Genomic DNA, 24,205 nt, shown 5'->3' with positions numbered 1-24,205 from the left:
AGAAAATACCACATCCTCCATCTTTAGGTGCTGTGACCAGGCAGGCATGCCACTGTGAGCAGTGAGAGCTCACGGGCTCCACACTTGATATCCAGGATTCAAGTTCAGAGTGAGATTTGATCATCATCCTCTTTAAGTTTGATGTCTTAACCCAGGCGTTGCTCACCAGAGCTTGGGACCTGCCAGCTTTCTCAGAAATCTAGGAAGCTTCCACATGGCTGTACCTCCATGTAACATGAGACCCTTCAAGGAAAGTAGTAGAGCAAGAAGGACAAAATCTGAGAGCTGATTGCCTAGAACTTAAATACCAACCCAAGCACTTACCACTACTAGATCCATAAATACTTCCTTTTTTTCTAAGACTTAAGGAATGAACTAATATGAAGATTACAAGGATTATTGGTTAAAATACCTAATTTCCACCGGGCACTGGTGGCTCACGCCTGTAATCCTAGCTACTCAGGAAGCTGAGATCTGAGAATTATGGTTCAAAGCTAGCTGAGGCAGGAAAGGCCATGAAACTCTTTTTTTTGTTTTTTGTTTTGGTCGATCGTGGGGCTTGAACTCTGGGCCTGGATACTGTCCCTGCGCTCTTCAGCTCAAGGCAAGCACTCTACCACTTGAGCCACAGTACCACTTCCAAGGCCATGAAACTCTTATCTCCAATTAACCACCAGAAAACCAGAAGTGGTTCTGTGGCTCAAGTGGTAGAGTGCTAGCCTTGAGCTGAATTGCTGAGGGACAGCTCTCAGGCCCAGAGTTCAAGCCCCAGGACTAACAACAACAAAAAAAAAAACCCAAAAACAAAAAACTCTAATTTGCAGACATGGGAATTACTTTCTTTTCATCTTTCTACCTTCACCATATCAAAGACTTGAGTGTCAGTATCACCCATCCCCTATGTTTTTTGAAGGATATCTAAAGATCACCTGGGAATCATGTCTAGAACACTGATTCCTAGGGCTTCTTTCCAAAAGATTCTTTGACAGAAATAGAAATAGGTGCAAGGAATCTGCATATTTTAAATTAGCATTTTAAAAAGATAAGTGCAGCCAGTATTGTTTTAAAAGATGGATAGATGTGATTACAAAGTTTTGGAATTATGAAAAATAATCCCATGTTGATTTGGTAATTCTTATCTTAAGTGTATACAAATGCTATCTGCCTTATTCAAGCTATATTTGTTGTCAAGCAACAAAAACCCATTCAATCTACCTTCCAGAAAGAGGAAACTACTGAAAGGATAAAGAATGATCAGATCAAAAAAAAAAAAGAATGATCAGATCCAGTACAAGTCCACCGGTGAGGGGCCCTTACTCTGATTTCTGGAGTCACTGACACCTACCTAATAATGTAAGAAACAAAACAACAATGCTGTATAAAGAAACAGTCCAACAACGTGAAGCATAACTAACAGCAGGACTTGAGGCTGATTCTGAATCCTGTGGGAGCTCAGAATTGGATCCTTCTGCATATGAGCCTTCATGAGAAGGGGAGGCAGACCTGGCTCAACGAAAATCTAGGGGAGGTGGTGGGTGATGTCAGGAGGGATAGCATGACCTCAGCCTTCTTCCCATAGGCTGAGAAACATTGTCAGGAGATGGGAGTAATGATGTCTGGCCGTCTGGTGGGGCAGTTTCAGGAGTAATAGAAAATAAGTGTGGACACTGGATTTGAACAAATTTGCAAAGAGCTTTAAAAGGTTTTAGCGGTGGGTGGTATCAATTTTATTTTTAATTAAGTATAAGTAAACATATTATGGGGTTTGGTTTGATATCTCAATACGGGTCAGAGTAGTGTAATTAGCATTTCCATCGCAACCTGATTTATGTTTGAAGGCTTTGAATCTCTTCTAGTTCCTCATGAAAGAACTGAAACATTCGTTGACGTGCACCAAGTACTATTTAAGAAGAGGAATATTGGCAGTGTCTGTATTATAAGAGGGAGATTGGAGACATCCAGGTGTTAGTTCAGTCAGAAGACTCCAAGGCAAATCTAGACCTTCCTTCAGGTAGTTCGATTCTTCTACACAGGGACAAATCTTTCTATTTATTAAACATTTCTTCTGAGTCATGTGCCTAACATCCTTCAAGAGTTGGTTTCTACACAAATAATGAGAATCTTTTATCTATGTAAGGCAGTGTTGTCCCTGAATATTTTAGTCTGAGCAACTTACCCAAGTGCAACATGAGCCCGGATGTTTGTAAAACTTCCCTTACTTCCAAATGGAAATAATCCCAAGGATGTGTTAGAAGTTTTAACAGAGCAGCATCCCGAAAAAGGAACAAATAAATTTGAGACTTCAGTCTCCAGACTTTTAGCTGAATGATAACATTCTTAGGAACTTTTATCTGGGAGTTATACTAGTGGTTTTGATCCTCCTAGGACTCAAAACCCATGTTTATGGAAGTTGTTAATTAGTTTGCTTGGACAGAGAAACAGAACAAACCTAGCAGGGCTCATCTTTCTCAAATCAGACAGAAATAATTATGGCCTAAAAGCTGGCTAACTTATTTTTTAAAAGTAGGTTTATTTCCCCTTTTGGACACTGAAATGAAAGCCCTTATTTTCTTCTCATCTGAAACATCTATTCCGGCTTATTCCCATAGATGTTGTTTTGTGGCTGAATATTTCCTCACAATTAAATAGAACTGTGTTTAATTATATAAAATGGGATTGCAGCACAGCTTCTAATAAACTCAAAATAGTTTCTGCTTATAGAAACTGTATTTCTAACCTCAGATGATATAGGCGCTAATACTACTCATTCATCAAATACCCACTGGAAAACTTTTATGGCAGGCTCTGACTGTTCAATTACAAGCGAAACAGGAAGAAACCCTTTTTCAAAAGAGCTTATAATCTAGTGGGAGAGACACATAAGAAAGTAAATACATCCAGATAATTAAAATTATGCTAATTGATATGAAAGAAATATGTTCCTGAGATTAAGAGTAAATGGGGTGGCCAGAGACTCCGGACTTCTTCAAAGACATGATCTGATCTGCAGGGTGGAGAAATGACACCATCCATCAGAAGAGACTGCATAGCAAACTCTTGGCCAAGCACAGCCCTAAGATGATATGTAGGAGATTTAAAGCACATTGCTTAGTGAACAGTGACTAAATATGAGGTGAAGCAGCAGGCAGACTCAACGGTCACGGTATTTCCTTAAGAACAGTGGAGCAAAGTCTCACAGTAGAGCAATCATGCTGGCAAACAAGTCTCAAAAATGTAGACACAGTGACATCTTACTCATATGCCCACTAGATAATGAATAAATAAGCTCCCAGAGTCATTAGCAAAATTCTGTATCAGTGTGAAGTCACGATTTTGATCATCTTCTTCCACCAGCTTTTCTGCTAGCTCCCTCTCAACAACTCTCTAAGAAATTTGTTGCCCCTGTTTTAGAGGTGAGAAAACGGAGATGAGAAGGTTGGATAAACAGCCAGATCTGCCACTCATAATGATTGAGTGGGGAATCTGAACTCAGGTCTTAGAAGAGTAAAAATAAAAGCCACCATTTAGTGCATTCGTATCATGTGCCAGCACTGTGCAAATCATTTTACATAATCATCTCATCAACTTTCACAAACACCATTTGATGTAGAGACTGCTACCCCTTCCATAAGTAGATTTTATACTGTTAGAGAAATTCGCCAACTGGTCCCAAAGCCACATGGAACAATGAGTGACCAAGTCTGTCAAATAAGGATTATCACAAACTCTACTGAATAATGTGAGGAGACCAGGAAGCAGCTTCAAGACACTGAAGACCAAGACTGTAAAATGACACAATTCACACAGTTGCAGCACACTTCAGGCAAGGCATTTCTCCTGAGCCATTATTTCTGTTCAATGGATTAAAAAAAACCCAATGGAAGCAAATTTCCTATAGCACAAAGACTCCAAAGACTGCCAAGGGTTCATGCAGAAAGGACCATCTTTCCTTCCACACTTATATAGAGTGCAACCTCCGATAACCATGACAGAGTTCTACTTGGTTTTGCAGACAATATCAATAAAATTTTAAAGAAAAATCTGGATGGTTGGAAGATGATGAGTCTTTCTGCCAGTGAAACTGTAAAGGAAGAAACTATTCCTTTGCCTTCTGTGATTGTGGCTTCCTTGGGGAATTTCCACTAACCACAGCTGGTGAACTTAAGACCAGCCCTCAAGTGAAAATATGAAGCAAAGGTCCAGCAAAGGCTTCTGGGCCTTTGCTTTTTCCTAAGAGCTGCAGGCAGTAAAACTGGAACACACTTGAAAGCTGAGTTCCAATAACACTAACATGGATTGACAACTTTGAATCCCAACACTTGACCCAGTTACTGTGGCACCGCTTCCTCCCAGCTATCTCCACTTCATGTCCAGTTAAGGGCAGTGCCTGGAACCAGGAATACTGTCCACAAGAAAGAGAACTCATCTCCTGGCACCAAGCTGTCATCTCTACAAGGAAGATTTTCTTACAGTAACTGCTTAAGCCTATGCTTGGCTTCCTATGAATGTGGGGGTGAGTCAGCACATGGAGCTTTCTGTGTGTTTGATCAACAATAAACAAGTATTGAGCAAACATACCATGTTTGCAAGAATTTCTTGTAAGCTTTGGCAAGCATGCCCTTGTTATCAGGAAATCTGTCAGATCAGCAAAACAGAAATAGAGCTATTCCGTGGTATACATAAATTTGTTTTTATTTATGAAAAACAAATCCTGTGCTGGTTTCCCTTTCCTTCTCATAGGAAGGTAGAAAGAAATATGACTCACCAATCTCACCCAGACCCTAGCAAAATTATGACAAAAAGCCGACTTTGTCTCCTACACGTGTCTTCCCCCACCCGCACTTTTCTAAAACTACACTTAGAAACACTAAGGGTTTCCTTCCTGTCAAAATTCACATTGAAATCCTACAATCCTGGAATGTATTTAACTTTAACTGAACCAGTCCTCTCGGTGGGGTGAAGTAGAGGCACATCTTAGCAGCCCCAATCCTCTTAAATCACACACATCTACGATTGTGGGAAGAAGTCCTCTTCTCCTTGGTCCCACCTGAATCCTGTCTCAAGGCCATTCTCAACCCCAAGAGGCTGCTCAGTCTTCTCTATGGAACCTCTCCTGGTCTGGGCTCCAGCATAAGTTCTCACTGAACTCCAGTGGCATCCATTGTTGAAGCCTTTTGTTTGATTCTTGGATCTCTTCCCTGCTCTATGCCACTCCTCTTGGACAGATGGTGAGTTGTGCAATCCCAGAGATTGCCCCATGTGTTGGATTTCCAGAGATCTGCCTTGCATATTTGTTAGTTATAAAGCAACTCAGAGGACTGTGAAGTATTCATGACCCATGGAAGACCTACACTGCCCAATAAATGGGCAGTTCTGTGGCTCTGTTTCTTGTAAAATCCCTTCAGTCCTTCCTCTAGCCTCTTTTTCAAGATTGCATCTATAAAAGATGGCATTCTGAGTTCTGCTCACATTGCCAGGCCTGAATACAAAACATAAATAGAATCAATTGTAGTTGCCGGACCAGAGGAGAAAATCTTTAAAAAAAAAAAAAAAATCATTTGCCTCAGCAGTCATTAATTAGACTTTGCAGGCATTCAGGCCAGACATTTCTCTTAAATTCTTGTTTCTATTCAGCTTATTAGAAAGCCCCAAACTAGCCTGGTGCTGGTGGCTCACGCCTGTAATCCTAGCTACTCAGGAGGCTGAGATCTGAGGATCACCGTTCAAAGCCAGCCTGGGCAGAAAAGACTGTGAGACTCCTATCTCCAATAAACCACCAGAAAACCGGAAATGGCGCTGTAGCTCAAGTGGTAGAGTGCTCGCCTTGAGCTGAAAAGCTGAAGGACAGTGCCCAGGCCCAGAGTTCAAGCCCCACGACCGACAAAAAAAAAAAAAAAAAGAAAGCCCCAAACTAATACAAGTTCCCCTAGATTAAAGAGGCTACAAAGATGAAGGAATGTGTTTAGTTAATCTTCAGCCTCTTCCCCCTTCTCTGCAGCTATTCCTATCTAGGAAATCTGGCCTACTGCAAAAGCAACAGCAGAAACTTTAGATAAAATCAGCACCCAGAGAGGGCCGCTCACGTCGCTGTGTGCAGCAGGTCAACAAGCTCAGCTTACTAAATAAACCACATTTTGGGAATTTGCAGCTAGCTGAGCTTTCCTTCTGAAAACATGAGAAGAAAGTAGTTCAGTGGAAAAAAGAGAATTTCCTCCTTTTCAGAAGCTTGTTTGCCATACACTCCTTCAGACCAGACTCCCATTGGGAGTCATTTATTCAAGCAGACTGTGTGTTTTGCTCAAAACAATCAGTTGTTTTGAGAATAATTATTTAAATTATTTTATATAATTATTATTTATTATTGAAAAATCTAGTAACTTCTTATGTTTCTTGTCTAGAAGGGCCTTTATTTACCAGAACATATCAGTATACATAAAATCATTGGATCCCAGAAAGAGGTGCATATCACTCAGAAAAACTTTTTAAGTATATATTTTTCATTGTAAAGATACTGTAGAGAGGGGTTACAGTTACGGGATAAGGTAATGAGTAAATTTCCTATCAAGCATTGTTACTCCCTTCTTTGTTTGTCCCCTACCTCCCCAATTCCCTCCTACCTTGTTTTCAACATAGTGTCTTATATACCTTATTGTTACAAGAGGTCAACTTGTATCCTAATTTCAGCTTTTTGTTATCCCTTCCCCTCCCCAAATTAGAAAATCGTATATACAAGATGCAGGGCACAGGAATCAAATACAGTGACAACAAGGGTTATACCATGGAGAAGTCAAAAAAAAAAAATGTTGTGCTAGTACGGGGGCTTGATTTCAGAACCTAAGTGCTATTCCTTAACTTTTTCTGCTCAAGGCTAGCACACTATTACTTGAGCCACACTTTTAGCTTTTCAGTTGTTAAATGGAGATAAAAGCTTCATGTATTTTCCTGCTCAGGCGGGCTTGGAACCATGATCCTCAGATTTCAACTTTCTGAATAGCTTGGATTACAGATGTGAATTACCAGCACCCAACTCATAATACTCAACTTTTACTTTTAAGTCAGATTCTGTAGAAGCCACGAAATCTGGATACAGTCTATTGTTAACAAAAGGTGTTTCTTTTTTTGTACTTTTTTATTGTAAAAATGTTGTACAGAGGGGTCACAGTTACATGAGCAAGGTAATGAGTACATTGCCTATTGAGCATTGTTGCCTCCTTTGTTTTTCCCCCATCATCCCTTCCCTCCGACCTCCACAACTCCCCCCCACACCCTCCAAGCCCCTGCTGAGGTTCATTTTCAACATAGGTTTTGTACGTCTCATTGTTAACAAAGGGTATCCTTATTTAAGCATTTTGTTTTTCCCTTCCCCCCCCCAAATTAGAGAAGTGTATATACAAGATGCAGTGACATCAAATACAGAGAAAATAGGGGTTATACCATGGGGGAGGAACATACAAAGCAACAAAAAAATCACATGGTACATTATAAATACGTTAGAAACAATAGCAAGAAAGAAAAAAGATATTTGTGTCCCTATTGGGTTCATTTCACTTAACGTCATCTTATATGGTCATATGTATGTAGCTTTTGGCCTTTTCTGCTTGTCCTACACATGTCCTAGTTACTGCAAATAAGGGAAACCATGGGACCTATGTTTCTTTGGGCATGGCTTACTTCAATTAATATTTTTTCCAAGTCTTCCCATTTCTTAACAAATGAGGCAATGTCATTCTTTCTGATGGAGGCATAGAATTCCATTGTATATATTTATATACCACATTTTCCTCATCCATTCATCTACTGAGGGGCATCTGGGTTGGTTCCATATCTTAGCTATGGTAAATAATGTTACAATAAACATAGTTGTGCTGGTAGTTTTAGTATGGTCTTGTTTGTGATCATTTGGGTAAATGCCCAAAAGTGGGATTGCTGGGTCATAGGGGAGCTCTATGTGGAGTCTTTTGAGGAACCTCCATACTACTTTCCAAAGCAATGCAGTAGCGTTCCCTTCTGGCCACATCCCCTCCAGCATCTGTTATTAGAGTTCTGGATTATAACCATTCTAACTGAGGTGAGGTGGTATCTCAATGTTGTTCTGATTTGCATTTCTTTTATGGCTAGAGAGGTTGAGTATTTTTTCATGTATCTATTGGCCATTCTTATTTCCTCTTCAGAGAAGTTTCTCTTTAAGTCTTTAGCCTACTTATTTATCAGGCAGTTGTTTGAGGATTTGTTGTTGGGGGATTTAATTTTTTGAGTTCCAGGTATATTTTAGATATGAGACCCTTGTCCGTTGTATGACTAATGATGATCAAACAGGATTCCTTTCAGGGATGCAAAGCTGGTTCAATATACGTAAATCACTTAATATAATTCGTCACATCAACAAGAGCAAGGATAAGAACCACATCATTATCTCAATGGATGCAGAAAAAGCATTTGACAAGACCCAACACCTCTTTATGATGAAGGCTCCGGAAAAATTCTCAATTGAACATTCCTCAATATAATAAAGGTTGTATATGACAAACCTCCAGCCAGCATTATACTTAATGATGAAAAGCTAAAGCCATTTCCTCTAAAATCAGGAATGAGAGAAGGATGTCCACCCTCTCCACTTCTCTTCAGTTTAGTATTAGAATGCCTAGCTACAGCAATAAGACAAGATGCAAACATAAAGGGGATCCAAATAGGGAAAGCTGAAGTAAAACTCTCCCTCTTTGCAGATGACATGATCTTGTATTTAAAGAATCCCATGAGCCAGGCGCTGGTGGCTCATGCATGTAATCCTAACTACTCAGGAGGCTGAGATCTGAGGATCGAGGTTCAAAGCCAGCCAGGGCAGGAAAGTCCGTGAGACTTTCCTGTGGCTCAAGCGGTAGAACGCTCGCCTTGAGCTGAAGAGCGCAGGGACAGCGCCCAAGCCCAGAGTTTAAGCCCCACGACCAACAAAAAAAAAAAAAAAAAAAAAAGAATCCCACGGACTCCACTGATTCAAAATTTTGGCAAAGTAGCAGGGTATAAAATTAACCCTCAAAAAGTGTTTCTGTATGCCAACAATGAGAAGAGCGTGGCTGAAATCAGGAAAGCAACTCTCTTTGTAATAGCCCCACAAAAAATAAAATACCTCGGACTAAGCTTAACTAAAGAAGTGAAGGACCTCTACCATGAAAATTTTAAAAACCTGAAAAAGGAAATCAAAGCAAAACTTAGGAAGTGGAAAAACATCCATGCTCCTGGATTGGAAGGATCAACATCATGAAAATGACAATACTTCCAAAGGCTATGTACAAATTCATAGCGATACCTATCAATATTCCAACTTCATTCTTCAATGAAATAGAAGAAGCAATCCAAAAATTCATATGGAACAATAAAAGACCCCAAATAGCAAAAATGATCCTTAACAGAAAGAATAGTGCTGGAGGAATATCAATACCAAATTTCAAACTCTACTACAAGGCCATAGTAATCAAAGCAGCGTGGTACTGGCACAAGAACAGACCTGAGGACCAATGGAATAGAACTGGAAACCCACAAATGAACCCACAGACCTATAGCCACCTAATCTTCAACAAGGGAGCTAAAAAAATAGAATGGAAGAAAGACAGCCTCTTCAGTAAATGGTGCTGGCAAAACTGGTTATTCAGTTGTAGAAAACTAGATCCTTGATACATCACCATGCACCAGAATCAACTCCACATGTATCAAAGACCTCAGAGTCAAAGCAGACACCCTGAAAACATTACAGAAAGGAACAGGAGAAACCTTAGGTCTCCTTGGCACAGGCCGAAATTTTCTTTTTTTGGGGGGGGGGTCCGGTCGTGGGGCCTGAACTCTGGGCCTGGGCGCTGTCCCTCAGCTCCTTAGCTCAAGGCTAGCACTGTACCATGAGCCACAGCACCACTTCCGGTTTTTTTTTCCTTTATGCTTATGTGGTGCTGAGGAATCGAACCCAGGGCCTCAGGCATGCAAGGCAAGCGCTCTACCACTGAGCCACCTTCCCAGCCCAGCCGAAATTTTCTTAATAGAGACCCAGAAACACAACAAATCAAAGAAAGGTTGGACAAATGGGATTGCATGAAGCTGCAGAGTTTCTGCATGGCAAAGGACATAGCTAGAAAAATCAATAGAAAGCCCACAGACTGTGGCAAAAGGTGTTTCTTTTGCTTAAAGTGTGAATTGGAATTTAACTAGGAACAATGACTATGCCTTTTTTAAAAAAATATTTTACTAATAAACTTTGGGTTAAGTCATGTCAAAATTCTTGGGATCAACATTAATGATCTTGAAAGTGTAAATGTGTAAGTTGTTTATTCCAGGCTGCCTGGTAATTTCTAAGAGCAAAGGTCCCCAGCCTATCCAGCATGCTTTCTGCCTTCAGTTGTAATAATGCGTATAGCCCTTTCCAGGGAGCCTGAGCACCATCCTCCAAGCAGCGTATCTGTACAAGATACACAGATGGCATTACTGTTTAGAAGATTAGCCATTAAGGAATTGGAAGTGATCGAGTTGTCTCCTGGGAAGGCAGTCCCCAAACACAAAGATGCTAACTTAATAAGAGGAAGGAGGTGTCATAAGATACAGAATATGGCCTTGTATTCAGAAGACCCCAATATTATACTATTTAGAAAAAGCTGTAGGCTAATGTATAATGTGCTATATACACATTTTTGAAGTCATGCAGAAAATCTGCCCTTTTTTCCACTGAGGAAGCTAGTAAATACTTATTTAATGTCTAGTATGTGCCAGGGTAGGTCTTGTAGATCTAGCAGTGGGCTAAAACAAATTCACTCTTTGCCCTTGTAGCATTTATACTCTGCAAAAACACTGACAAAAACATCAAAAACCAATTGTGTGATAACAAACTATTATAAATCCTCTAAGAAAAAGTTTATATGGAATTGTGGATGAACATGAAAATATTTCACTGATCAGACCACCCAGACTTAGGTAGCAAAGTTTGTATTAGATTTGAAGACAGTGGCCGGGGAAAGGGGGGGATTAAAGAAACAAAACTGCTAAGTTTTAGTCTTAGAAAACTAGACATACAGATACTGGTCAGAAGATGGTTCACCTTTGGGCCGGCCTACTTCAAGTCTCAGATGTTTTAAAACCATTGTGTTCTCTTCACAACAAATAAGACATCAAGGAATGTGATTGGAAAGACATGTGGGAGAAAAAGGCCTATACTGAGAATGGATAATAAGGGAAGATTAGTTTATTATTCATATGCTCCCAAAAATCTTTCAACAGAAAATGATCTAGTAAATATGGACTGATTATTTATTAGGAAAAAAGTAGAGCAATTATTGTAAAGGAGAAGTTCCTAATCACTTTGCAAATATTCACAATTCTTAAGAGAGAAATCCCTACATAAACTGAGAACTTTATGACAAAAGACATTAGAATTTTGGAACGCAAAAAATAAAACTCATATCCAACTTTGACTTCTCCACAATGGATTTCAGTTTAAATTTATTAAACAGTTCTTATAACTTGGCAAAGTTCTTTTCCATCTGCTGTCTCTCTTGTTCCCCCAATAATCAAGAAAGTTTGCAAAAGTAACCCTGCCAGTAATAAAATATCATACTTATTTAGTTCCTTAAGGATTTTAGACATGCTTTCTCATGTAATTTCTCTTGGAAATATATCCAAAAGTCAACAGGAAAATAGTACGAACTTTGGTTCAGTTTGTATCAGTAAATATGATTAAGCACGGGATGGAAGTGTGTATGACCTTTGGGCCTTTTCTAGGTGTCATAAATATAGTATTAATAACACACAACTACCCATTGTTTGAATATATGTAAGACTTCCTTCTAAGTACTTTACTCCCAAAAGTCCTTCTGAGCCCTTTTCTTGAAGTCCATATACTGACCAGTGGCCCAAGAATTAACCATCTACTGATCAACCCCATCTGTCTACTTTTATCTACAAGACAAAATCTTCTTGTTGTTTTTTTAATCTCCAGTCTCTTCCCCACTTTCCATCCATTAGGGATTTTGTCACTAAAGTCCAATTGATTTGACAAACAGCTCCTCATTCCTGTCTACTATTTCATTTAACCTTTACACAGCCCCTTGAAATCAGTTTTTCTTATCCCATTAAATAGAAAACTCAGATTCTGAGATGTAATAACTTCTCCAAGTCCATGTGGCCAGTAAATAATGGGGCTTGAATTTCAGCAAAAGAAAAAAAGAAGAAGAAAAACAAAAACATTCAGAGCCCAAGTCTACCTTACCTGTGTTCAGAACCCAAGCCTTTAAAGATAATAGCTACAGTTAGTAGAAGACTTAACAGTTCTAAGCCCTGTGCTGTGCTTTGGCCTGCAGTAATCTTATTTAATCTTGCCAGCTTTGCCTCATGGTAGTGTTTTAGGCAGAATATCATTATACCACTTTTGTAGATGAGGAAAAGAAACTCAGGGAGGCTATACAATTTGCCCCAGGTCACATTGCTCATATGTGAATTGACCCAAGTAATTTGATTCCAGATTCCAAGTAACTTATGTTATATTTCTTCTTTAGGGATTCAGAAAAGCTCAAAGAATTGTCAAAGAGCCTAAACAAATGATATACAGTACAAGGACTAAGACATTGTGACATTCTACATGAATCAGGACCTGTTCTCTATGGACCAGTCAAACCTTTACCTCACCTCTGACCTCACTCCAATGCCATGTGACTCTTCCACTCCATCCAGTGACTTCCCTTAGCAATTCCCTAGTGCCTTAGAGCTGTGTATATTCCTCCTCCTTGGCTACTGCTGCCCAGACACAGGAGTGATCCTCAGCCTCCTCACTCCCTTATAGTCTTCGTCCCTCAGATCATCTGCAGAAGTTTTCATACACTGCTTCCCAGACACTCTGGGCTGCTAGTGATCACAGGAACCCCTAAGTCACTCACACCTACCTTTTGAAGCCAGACATTTTGAACTAATAGGAATCACAGTTCCAGACAAACTCGCCCATCCCCCACTCTGATAAATTTTACTGTATTGGCTATACTGCATCCCTTCCAGATGTTTTAAATTACAATTTGGAAAACTGTGTTTTCCCTTGATTGAAATAGCAGCCCTTGGCTGACATGTTTTGGCTCTTTGTGCACTCCTTGGATTAATCAGCTAATTGTAGACACTCTGAGAGACTAACACACCATGTGTTTATGATGACAAACCCTGTTAGTATGTCTTTGTGGTCAAAGATTCACAAGTGTTTCATTTACTGATCCCTGGTTAAATGTGAAGAGTTGGTTCCAAAAATGTTGATTGAAGCTCAGGAACTTATATAGGTGAAATGTTCATGTACATGTTTTGGGAAATGGAAGTAGGAAAGAGCTAGTGCCTTAGTTTTTATTCCTGGACTGTTTTGAAATCTTTAGTTGTGGCCAATAAAATGATTTATTGGAAAAAATCAAATGCCTTACCAATTTAATTTTAAATAGCAAAAAGTACCTTGGTGTTATTCAAACACCACTGTTTACAGAGATCTTCCCCTTCGATTATTTCTGTTTCTTGATGGGCCAGTTTGGAGACTTATGCCCAAGGACATGTCACAAGGGTGGCTACTTCCTAAGGTCATAGCATCCACTGGCTTAGGTGACCCATAAGGCAGGAAGAGTTCAATGGCAAAACATGATGGGGGGAGGAGAAATGGACAATCTTCACATTTATAAAGTGCAGCTGTCACCTAGAATAGGTATCATTATGCATGAGGATCCTGGAAAGCTACAGTTCTAGGACATTTCTACAGCCATAAGAGTTCAAAGACCGATGGGCCCATAGGAAATGGGAGGAAGGAGAAAGCAACAGGGAAACACAGATGCTCAGATGTATCCGTTGGGTTCCTGATGTCAGGTCAGACTAATAGTGAACAGGAAATAGACACTCAGCATTGACACCAAGTATCCATAGTCAGGTGAGTGACGACCTCTGACTTCAGTTGACATCACAAGGGATGTGAGAGCCCAAAACATTTCCTTCCTGCTACCGTCAGGCCACACTTGGAGAGTAGTGCAAAACTAAAGTGCACCTGTGTGACTTGGGGAAGTGGCTGGGTAAGCAAGAAGCCAAGGAAATGAGGCAAAATCAGGAGGAACAATTTCCACCTGCAGAATCAGAGGAAAACTGAAAACAGATTGGGGAGCAAAGAAGGAAAATGCCAAGAAGTTATACTGAATGAAGGAAAAGTGGCTGGAAAATATAGAATTTTGCTTTTTATAATTCCTGGTATACATACAGTCTACCTAAGAGATGTGGTATGAAAAACCGTTTGAATTGTTTTTACTATGTTGTCACCTGCACTGTCCATAAGGATTTTTCTTATGCTTGTTTGTTCATTTTCTTTCACAATGCTTCTCTACAAGGGCACCCTGATTTCTCTCTGGAATGGGTAAATATTATCTCTTCTCAGAATCAATTTGTTTTTGTTCCACAGATTGTGATCCTCGTGTTCTCTGTCTTTTTCACTTGCTACTAGAAAGCTTGGGCCACTCTACAGTAAGCTCCTTGCAAACTGTATTTCTGTTCTACTCTCACTCCTCACATCATCTTTCTTTTATTTTCCCTTGAATCCATCCCTTATTGCAATCTGCATTTTTTATTTGATTGTATCTTAGAGTGTCATGTATCACTTAAGACAGGACAAGAAGCACAGCTAAGTAAATATACAAAAGCAAATAAATGGGCACTTCCCAGTGCTCTGAAATCATTCCTTCTTCTACTTTGTTTTATTATTATATTATTAGTTACCTTAACAAATACCCTCCATGGATGGAAAAAATGATTTCCTTCAGCCCTCTAACCATCTCAAATTTCAAATTCATAAGCACCCCCACCAAAAGATACCATATTTACTTAATAAATGGACTCAATATCCCATACTTGTTTAAAATGCTTGGTTCAAATTTTAGAGTCAATGTTGATTGATGGAGAGAAACTTACATTCTACCAGCCAGATACGCTTCTCTGGGCCAGGGTTTTCCTTATAAATCCCTGCCTGGGAACTCTCCACTCAGCTTCCAGAATTCACTGCCAGAGGATTTGTTTCAATGAAGTTCAGGGGGTGAAAGTTCTACAGACTAAGGCAGAGCAAATAGTCTCTCCAGCCCAATTCCACATCATCTCTCTCAATTTTTTCTACAAAAGAGCTCTGAGTAATCTGACTACAACACCCCAGGAGAGATAATCACCTCCATCTTATCCTTCACAGACCTGTTGTCATGATTTTATTCCTAATGTCTCCTTTTTCAAGCATGCATGAGCATGTGCGTGTGCACATGTGCACCAGCTAAAGAGGTCTATGCATTTCTCCTGTGTTATCTTTGGTCATACATACCCTGACGGGTCCCTTATTCTGTACCTGACCCATTCCTCTCCATTTGAGTTAAACTTCAGTATCCACCTTTTCTTTGAAGCCCTTTGCAGTGCCCCACCCCAGTAGATTCCATAGCTGCTCCCTCATACATGCTGCCACCACAGATGACCAGACTTTTTCATTTATCAGATCAAGCCAGTGTTACTAAACTTCCCCAGAACTATGACTGGCATAACATGAACTCAATAAATGCCCAAAATAAATGCTAATGGATTAAATGAATAAATAATTCTTATGGCCTTTAGGACATCCAACAGTGTCTAACACAACTTCATTCATTAAATGTTTGGCAGTGATGATAATAGTAAAAATGACCCTTTTTCCTATCTACTACCGCAACGTGATATCCTTGAGTTTTCCTACTTCAGTAGCCAAAGTACTATCTAAATTCTCTCTTTCAACAAAATGAACTGGGCATTAACAATTTAATTTCTTTCCTTCTAGATTTTGAAGAAATCTTGCATTGAAATTCTAGCAGCTGAGCCATCCACCATATGCGCAGGAGGTAAGATTAAATGGAGTGCTAATTACTTTTGGTTAGATATTTTGAGTTTAAAAACTGACATGTTTACTTTGTTGGTAGAAAGGAAGAAAGATGGAGTAGGAAGAGGGTGGGTAAAGAAAAGCAGTAGAAATTACCGGGGATAACTATGTTTGCTACAGGGACTCATCTAGGAGAAGAATCTCTTTAAGGAAAGAAGTGTATCCAAGTGTGGTGGCATATACCTGTAATCCCAGCACTAGGAAGAAAGAGGCAGGAAGATCTAGAGTTGAAGGTCAGCCAGAGATAGTGGTCAGCCTAGGCTATTTAGTGAGACTCTGTCTCAGAACAAAACAAAAAAGGCCAGACTGATTGGTTCCAACCTGGAATCTCTGCTACTCTATATTTGAGAGGTGGAGATTGGGAAGATCATAGTTCAAGGCCACTCTGGTTTGGAATACCTTATCTCAGCCAACAAAAAGGCTGAGCATAAGTGGTATACATGTCCTTAAAAGTATGTGGAAAGTGTAAACAGGAAGATCACTTTCCAGACAGGCTCCAGAATAAATTTGAAACACTATACAAAAAAAATAACCAAGCAAGCCAAGTGGCAGTGTCTCACACGTGTAATCCTAGCTACTCAGGAAGCTGAGATCTTGGCTCAAAGCCAGCTTAGGCAAGAAAGTTCATGAGACTCTTAGCTCCAGTTAACCACCAAAGAGCAGGAAGTGGAGCTGTGGCTCAAGTGGTAGATCACTATCCTTGAGCAAAAAACCTCAGGTACAGCACCCAGGCCCTGAGTTCAAGCCTTAAGACTGGCACAATCAATCAATAAAGCAAAAGGAATTGAGGGCATGTCTCAATTGGTAGAGTATCTGTGTGGCAAGCTCAAAGTCTTGACTTCAAAACCTCAGGAAAGAAAGGAAGAAAGAGAGAGAGAGAGAGAGAGAGAGAGAGAGGGAGGGAGGGAGGGAGGGAGAGAGTAAGAGAAGGAAGGAAGGAAGGAAAGAAGGAAGGAGGGAGGGAGAGAGAGAAAAGAGGAAAGGAGAGAAAGATGGGCACTGGTGGCTCATGCCTGTAATCCTAGCTACTCAGGAGGCTGAGATCTGAGGATCGAGGTACAAAGCCAGCCTGGGCATGAAAGTCCGTGAGACTCTTATCTCCAATAAACCACTCAGAAAACTGGAAGTAGCGCTGTGGCTCAAGTGGTAGAGCACTCGCCTTGAGCTGAATTGCTGAGGGACAGCACCCAGGCCCAGATTTCAAGCCCCATGATCGACACCTCCCCCCCCCCAAAAAAAAGAGAAGAGGGAGGTAAGAGATGAGGGACAAAAGAAAGAAATTCAAAAACTACAAACTTGATAAAAAATATATTACCACATGAACACTGTTTTGTGACATGACAAGCCTTCATTAGATTCATGAGCTTCAAGGTAAATCACCTCTGAGTTTTGTGTTTCTGGTAGAATAAGTAGATGGGTAATTTAGACTAATTTAATCCTGTGTTGTATTTGTGATTATAACACCTTTTAATAGTTACCTAATTTAAAAGCAATTAGAAAACAAGGAAATCCTTTCATTATGTAATTATCTCTTTCATGAAGAAAATCCAGACTTTCAGTTTAGCAATCCTGCTGGATGTGTTACAACCTTATAATACATCAGAATGTTTGAGAACAATGAACACAATTTATAATTCACTAGCATAGTAAGCCCACCGGCTGGAGGACTCAGAAAGAACTTCATTTTCACATCCCACTGCATAGCACAGTACCTGGCATTAGTCAATAAAAGTTGGCTGACTATCTTGATTCATCTACACCTTCAAAATACAGTACTACAGTACTGACTTTTTCCTGTGGGCCTTATTATCTCTTTCCCTCTATATTAGAAAAGTTAATATGTCTTGAACTGTCTAATTAAAGTGAAGCACAATCAGAAATAAATAGCCAAAGACAGAACAAGATCAAAATTATTTTCTACCACTTAGACAGTAGAAAAATGTTCCCCACATTAATTCTGGACTCAACAAAATAATCCCAACTCTTCTTCACATACATTACAGAATTCAAAACAAGAACAACATCATATGTATATTCTTCATAAGCATTGCATGGAAATACTAGGGCCCACAAGATCTGATCCTGGCAGATTCATAGGGTTGAATAATGTCCTCCTAATTAAATGAGAAGGGAAAAAAATGTTTTTTTAAAACATAAAGTAAGGCTGGGAAGTTGGCTGAGTGATAGAGTGCTTTCCTTGCATGCATGAGGCCTTGGGTTTGATTCCTCAGCATCACATAAGCAAAAAAAGCCAGAAGTGGCGCTATGGCTCAAGTGGTAGAGCACTAGCCTTGAGCTGAGGAGCTGAGGGACAGTGCCCAGGCCCAGAGTTCAGGCCCCACCACCCACCAAAAAAAAAAAAAAAGATCAAGTAAATATAAGGTGGGAATACAAAAATACCTTAATAAATTTAAATTAAAGCAGGTCAACTAATAAGTTATTCCAAAGGATGTCTCTTTAATATAGCCAATAAAATAGACAAGTAAATCCAACTTAATGAACCTTTCTTTAAAAACTCTGACAGCTATGAAACATTTCATATATATATATATATATATATATATATATATATATATGTATATATATATATATATATATATTAGTAATGTGTGTTCTGCCTCAATTTAAACTTTCCAGTTTTATTCTCTATCTTTCTTCTGAAACATACTAATACAAAATATAATGCTAAAGCTAGCCCTAGGCTTTAAAAAAGGCAAGCCCCCTACTTCCTTTGAATTAGAGCCAGAAGGATCAAAGCATGCTATAATGAGCATACTTTATCCCTTAGATATTTGAAGGAGAAAATGAAACTTCCAAAAGATATCCTTACATCAAAACTTCTTCCATAAATTTCCCTAAAGGACAATTGATCCCCATTGTCTGGGATAATCAGGCCTCTTCTAGAGCACCACAGCCTAGTTACTTGTCCATTGCTCTGAGCACCTGCAGGGTAGAGCCAGCCATGACTCCTGATTTGCACTGAAGGATTTCAGCCTTCATAAGGATTTATTCAAAAGTGCTTTGTAAAACATAAACTGTTACACAGACCAAGGTGCTATTATTTTCATTAGCATCTTTTTGTTGTTGGTGGTGGTCATGGGGCTTGAACTCAGGGCCTGGGCGTTGTCCCTCCACTTTTCAGCTAAAGGCTAGCACTCTACCACTTGAGCCACAGTGCCACTTGCGGCTTTTTCTGTTTATTTGGTGCTGAGGAATCGAATCCAGGGCCTCTTGCATGTGAGGCAAGCACTCTACCACTGAGCCACCTTCCCAGCCCTTTTTTTCTTAATACTATTATCTTTAAGTACTAGTACAAAGGAGTTGCCATTTAACCAAGCAGTGTATGAATACAATATATCTTGATCAATGTCATCTCTTTCAATATAGCATCATTTTAATGAAAACTGAAGGTCAGTGTTACATCATGATGTAATAGGTGGATAAGAAAAGCATGCGTGCTTGCCTAGTTCTCGATTGAAAGAGAATTAGGAGGATACCGATTGAATTTAGAGTATCCCCAAAACAATTAGCTCAATATGTGTTGAGGAAGGAAGTATATGAAGAAATTTTGTTTCCATTTCTAAGTTGCCATGATGGGATCCAAATCCTAGACAGATCTGTGAGGAAGGCAGACTTAGTCTTCATGGGAAACCTTGCCTCTCAGCCTCCTCCCTCTCAGTCTGTGAATTCTGTCTCTTCCATGGCCCTCAGAGTAGCCTCAGCTAGGGAGCCCCACCCAGGCCTCTACCTCTCAAGGCATTCTTTGCTGACCAACTGCATTCCCCCAAGATAGTGACCTCAGCTGGCTCCTAACTCCAGCTTGGCTCTAGCAGTGTTTCTGACAGCGAATTGAATTCAGAAAGACACAGAGAGCTAATGCACTGGGTGGACAACCCAAATCCAATACAAGTTATGTATGTGTGTGTATATAATTTATATATTATATAATATTACATTAAATTATATATTAATATATGGTGGGCTGAAAAACAGGATATAATTTAACAGGACAAATATAAAAATGTTTAACTTGGGATCAAATAGCCAGTTTCACATAAAAGCAGGGTTAGGAAAACTTGGCTTGATAACAGTTTATTCGGGATAGAGAGAGAGTAAATACAAAATAACTAACTCAGTATGTATTGAGGGACAGAGTAAGTCAAGAAACAACTGTTCCCATTTCTAAAGTGTAATGTTGGGATCAAATCCTAGACAGATCTGTGAAGAAGGCAGACTTTGTCTTCAAAAACCTTTCCTCAAACTGCATACCAGTGGCTCACACCTGTAATCCTAGCTACTATTGAACGCTGAGATTTGAGGACTTCAGTTCTAAGTCAGACCAGGAAGGAAAGTCCATGAGACTTTTCAATTAACCACCAAAAATCTGTGGCTCAAGTGGAAGAGGACCAGCTTTGAGAAAAAAAAAAAAAAAAAAAAGCTTAGGGACAGCACTCAGGCCCTGAGATCAAGCCCTAGAACCAGCACCAAAAACAAAACAAAAGAAAACCCTTCCTCCTAGGCCCACTCTCATTACTGTGTATTTCAAGAGAAAGAACATATGAATAAATTATCATTTTCCTTCTTCCTTTTTTCTTCCTTTCATTACTTCTTCATGAGTTTCTACTGTCTACTAAGCAATGTGAAAAGCTCTGAGTACAAATATTCATTGGGCTCCCCACCTTTTCCCTTCCCGCTGAAACTCATCTGCTCTGAGGACCAATGGAATAGAACTGAAAACCCATACATGAACCCACAGACCTCTAGCCACCTAATCTTCAATATGGTTGCTTATTTTTTAAGAAACAAGTTCTCCTGGAACTTTTTTCCCCCATTTTAACAGGAACTCCTACTAGAGGGACACAATGGAGAACATATCTCACCCCCTCAGGTTAAAAAGAATTCTGGTAAAAGTCATTGATGAAACTATCTGAGGAGAAATTATCCTTCCCAGAATATCTCCACTCTCAGATTATAACTGGCAGCCTGTGAGCTCCATCCAGTCTGTCCTTCTTAGATCCACACTGAATGCCTAAAAGTTAAACTGATTGCTAACATTTTAAAGATCTTATTTCCCATTCAAAATTTATATCTCAAATTTCTTGAAAAAATCAGATATAGTGACACTGGGTCTGTATTCATTCAAAATAGCAACTACTGGGTTCTCAATAACTTTTCTTTGAAATAAATATATAATCTTTCCTGTTGACTTTTCTCCCATCCTCCCTGTTGCAAGTAAGGAGTCATCTGCTGTGAGAACCTGGACAGTAACTTAGACATTGCCTTCATTTAAATAATTCCACTTCCCTTCCAATCAGGACCATTTATAAAAGTACTTGTTAAACTGTTTTGTAGATTAGACTCTGTAGGGTGAGGGAAATCCACCCATCCATAGACTGTCCCTGCCTAATTCCTCTCTAGAAATTGTCCCCCTGGTACCTGAGCACAGTTTATTCTGGTCTCACAAAGTTGGCCTCAAACTCGCATAGTTAACAGCATGCTCACAAGCAGTCCAGGGAGGAACTAATTGGAACCTGCCAACTCTTTTACATTGGAAGCTTTTACAAGATCTTTCAGAAGCAGAAGTTATCATTGGCGCCTCACCTTGTCATGTCAGAGGCAGTTTTATTATTCCTACTCTGTTTGCCCCTGATAACACAGGGTGAGCTGTCTCAAAGGGAAGATGATTTTAAGCTTCGTCTTTGCCATTTGGGAATTAGATTATTTGCATAGACACATCTGGGCAGTATTAAGGACTACTTTCATTGTGCTCACTACTGTGGTTTGCTGAAGTGTGCATAAAAAACCATCAGGCACCTCCTCAAAAGGACTGCTGTGTCCTTCCTTTCCTTTAACGTTATGTTGCCCTGGAAGGTACACTGTCCTCTGCTATTAGTGGGAATGTAAAATAGCACAGCCACTTTAGGAAACAGTTTGAGGAAATTGTTTTATAATTAAACATATATCTACCATTTGACCCAGCCATTCTAGCCCTAGATTTTTAATCAAGATAAAAGAGAAAATTAAATCCAAGGCCAGACAAGATTTATACATAATATTCATAACAACCTCGTATTTTTTAGTAGCCAAAAACTGTAAGAGCTCACTCTGTGAATGGAAGCCATGCAACATGGTGCACACTTGTAATCCCAGCTACTTGGGAGGCATAGATCATAATGTTCAAGAGCAGCTTGGAAAATGTTAGTGAGATTCCATTTAAACCAAAGCGCCAGGTATGGTGGTTCATACCTGTAATTACAGCCACTAGGAAGGTATAGATAGGAGGATCCTGGTTCAAGGCCAGCCCTTGCCCCAAAGTGCAAGACCCTATCTGAAAAATAACAACCAAAACAAACAAACCAAAAAAAAACAAAAAACAAAACAAAAAAGATGAGCATAGGGATATAGCTCCACTGGTAGAAAGCCTGCCTAACAAATGTAAGGGCCTGAGGTCAAATGCCCAGAATTGGACACAAAATTATGGCTTATCCAATTTAACAACAACAATAAATAAATAAGCAAGTAAATAAATAAATAAATAAATAAGATTACCAGCAACCAATGGCTCACCAGTAATCATAGCTGCTCAGGAGACTGAGATCTGAGGATCCTGGTTGGATAAGAAAGCCTGATAGCAAAATCCCAGCCCTGATAGGAAAGCTCCTGAGACTCTTATCTCCAATGAACTACCAAAGAGCAGAAAGTGGAGGTATAGCTTAAGTAGTAAAACTGTACCTTTGAGCAAAAAATGCTCAAGGATAGCACTCAGACCCAAGGACTGACACAAGCCCCAGGACTGGCACAAAAATAAACAAACAAACAAACTCACAATAACTAATATCATTGCCCAAATAATTATGCTGCATAAATAAAAGAGGCAACATTTCTCATGAAAAAGTTTGATTTATGTAAAATTCTAGAAATGCTACATGCCACGGTGAGCTTCTTGGAGGAGAAAATACTCAGACTGACTCACCAGATAAATGGTGCTAGCAGTAATTTAACACAAAAGTCTTCAGTGACCAGAGAAGCAGAGAGTATACAGATTTCTCCATTTCTAACACAGTAAGTGATAGATAACCTTTATTGAAGTCATCGCAAAGCTATGTCTTCCCCATTTAAAAAAGAGAGAGAGAGAGAGAGAAGTGAAGAAAGAAAAGGACAGGATAGAATAAGAACAGCTTATCAAGCTACTGGCATTTTTCCCTTCATATTAAATTAAACAATAATTCGCTAACCATCAAATTTACTCCTTTAAACTATACACTTCAGTGGTTTTTAACGTAGCACAGAGTTATACAACCATAACCACTATCTAATTCCAGAAGGCTTTCATCACCCCAAAGAAGAAACTTTATACCCATTAAGCAGTCCCTCCCACTTCTTCCTCCCTGTAGCTCTGACTGTCATTAATCTACTTCCTGTCTGTATGGATTTGCTCATCGGGATAATTTATATAAATGGAATCATGTAATACGTAGCCATTTCGTCTGGCTTCTTTTATTTAACATAGTGTTTTATTAATGTTCTATTCTAGTGGGTTTTTTAAAATTAAATTTTATTTTATGGTAAAGGTAATGTTCAGAGAGGTTACAGAGAGGTAATGTTCAGAGAGGTATTCTCAAGATACCTTAACAATACACATCGTGAAAAATTAAGTCAAAGAGTACTTTCAGATAGAAACTACTTCCTAAACATCTACAGTTCCTAGCACTCCTTATAGGAGTGTTAGCCCAACATGCATTTTGCTTAAAAAACATTGAGCTATATGTATTTTAAAAGGTAGGTCTAGGACTTTGTAGACAGATGAAGTTCAAATGAAACATCCTGGTTCTAGAGTGCCCTGGTTCTCACGGGCTAGCAGATTCATTCAACATTTTATTACATAACTTCTTTGCAAAATGAAATGACATTCCAGTCAAGCTGCTGGGTCAGATGTCTGGGCTCCTCTAAAAACCAAATGTGTACAAATTGTACCAGGTTCTCCTGTGCATCTCAGAGCATCATTTCTTCCATATTAGCCCCAAAGCCTAGAGGGTTACATGATGTGGTTTCCACCATGTCCAGATCATGTAGATTGCACCAAGCAGGCATGTGTACAGCCTCTTTTATAGTGGATTCAACAGCTGAACTGGTAATATGCTAGAACATGGTGTTAGGGAAGAGCTTGGCATGCAGCCTGTGTTTCCAAAGTCTTTTCTCCCTTTGCTGATCTTTGATGAAACAAGAGAAGTAGGCCCAGCACTGAGGCAGAAAACATTTGAGATCAGCAAAAATGTCAAACAGCAGATG

General features: G+C 39.5%; 1 protein-coding gene across 1 annotated transcript in view; it reads left to right on the top strand.

The window, feature by feature from the left end:
* Antxr1 (ANTXR cell adhesion molecule 1) overlaps nucleotides 1–24,205 on the top strand; it is a 213,392-nt gene that overhangs the window by 65,045 nt on the left and 124,142 nt on the right. The window contains exon 9 of the mRNA XM_070004483.1: nucleotides 15,818–15,878. Within this exon, the coding sequence (XP_069860584.1) occupies nucleotides 15,818–15,878 (61 nt within the window). The remainder of the gene's footprint in view (nucleotides 1–15,817; nucleotides 15,879–24,205) is intronic.

The sequence above is a fragment of the Dipodomys merriami genome, unplaced genomic scaffold (assembly GCF_024711535.1).
Source record: "Dipodomys merriami isolate MVZ:Mamm:240054 unplaced genomic scaffold, mDipMer1.0.p SCAF_63, whole genome shotgun sequence".
Taxonomy (NCBI): Eukaryota; Metazoa; Chordata; class Mammalia; order Rodentia; family Heteromyidae; genus Dipodomys; species Dipodomys merriami.
Note: the sequence above shows the minus strand (reverse complement) of the source record. Positions and strands in the feature narration are given on the sequence as shown.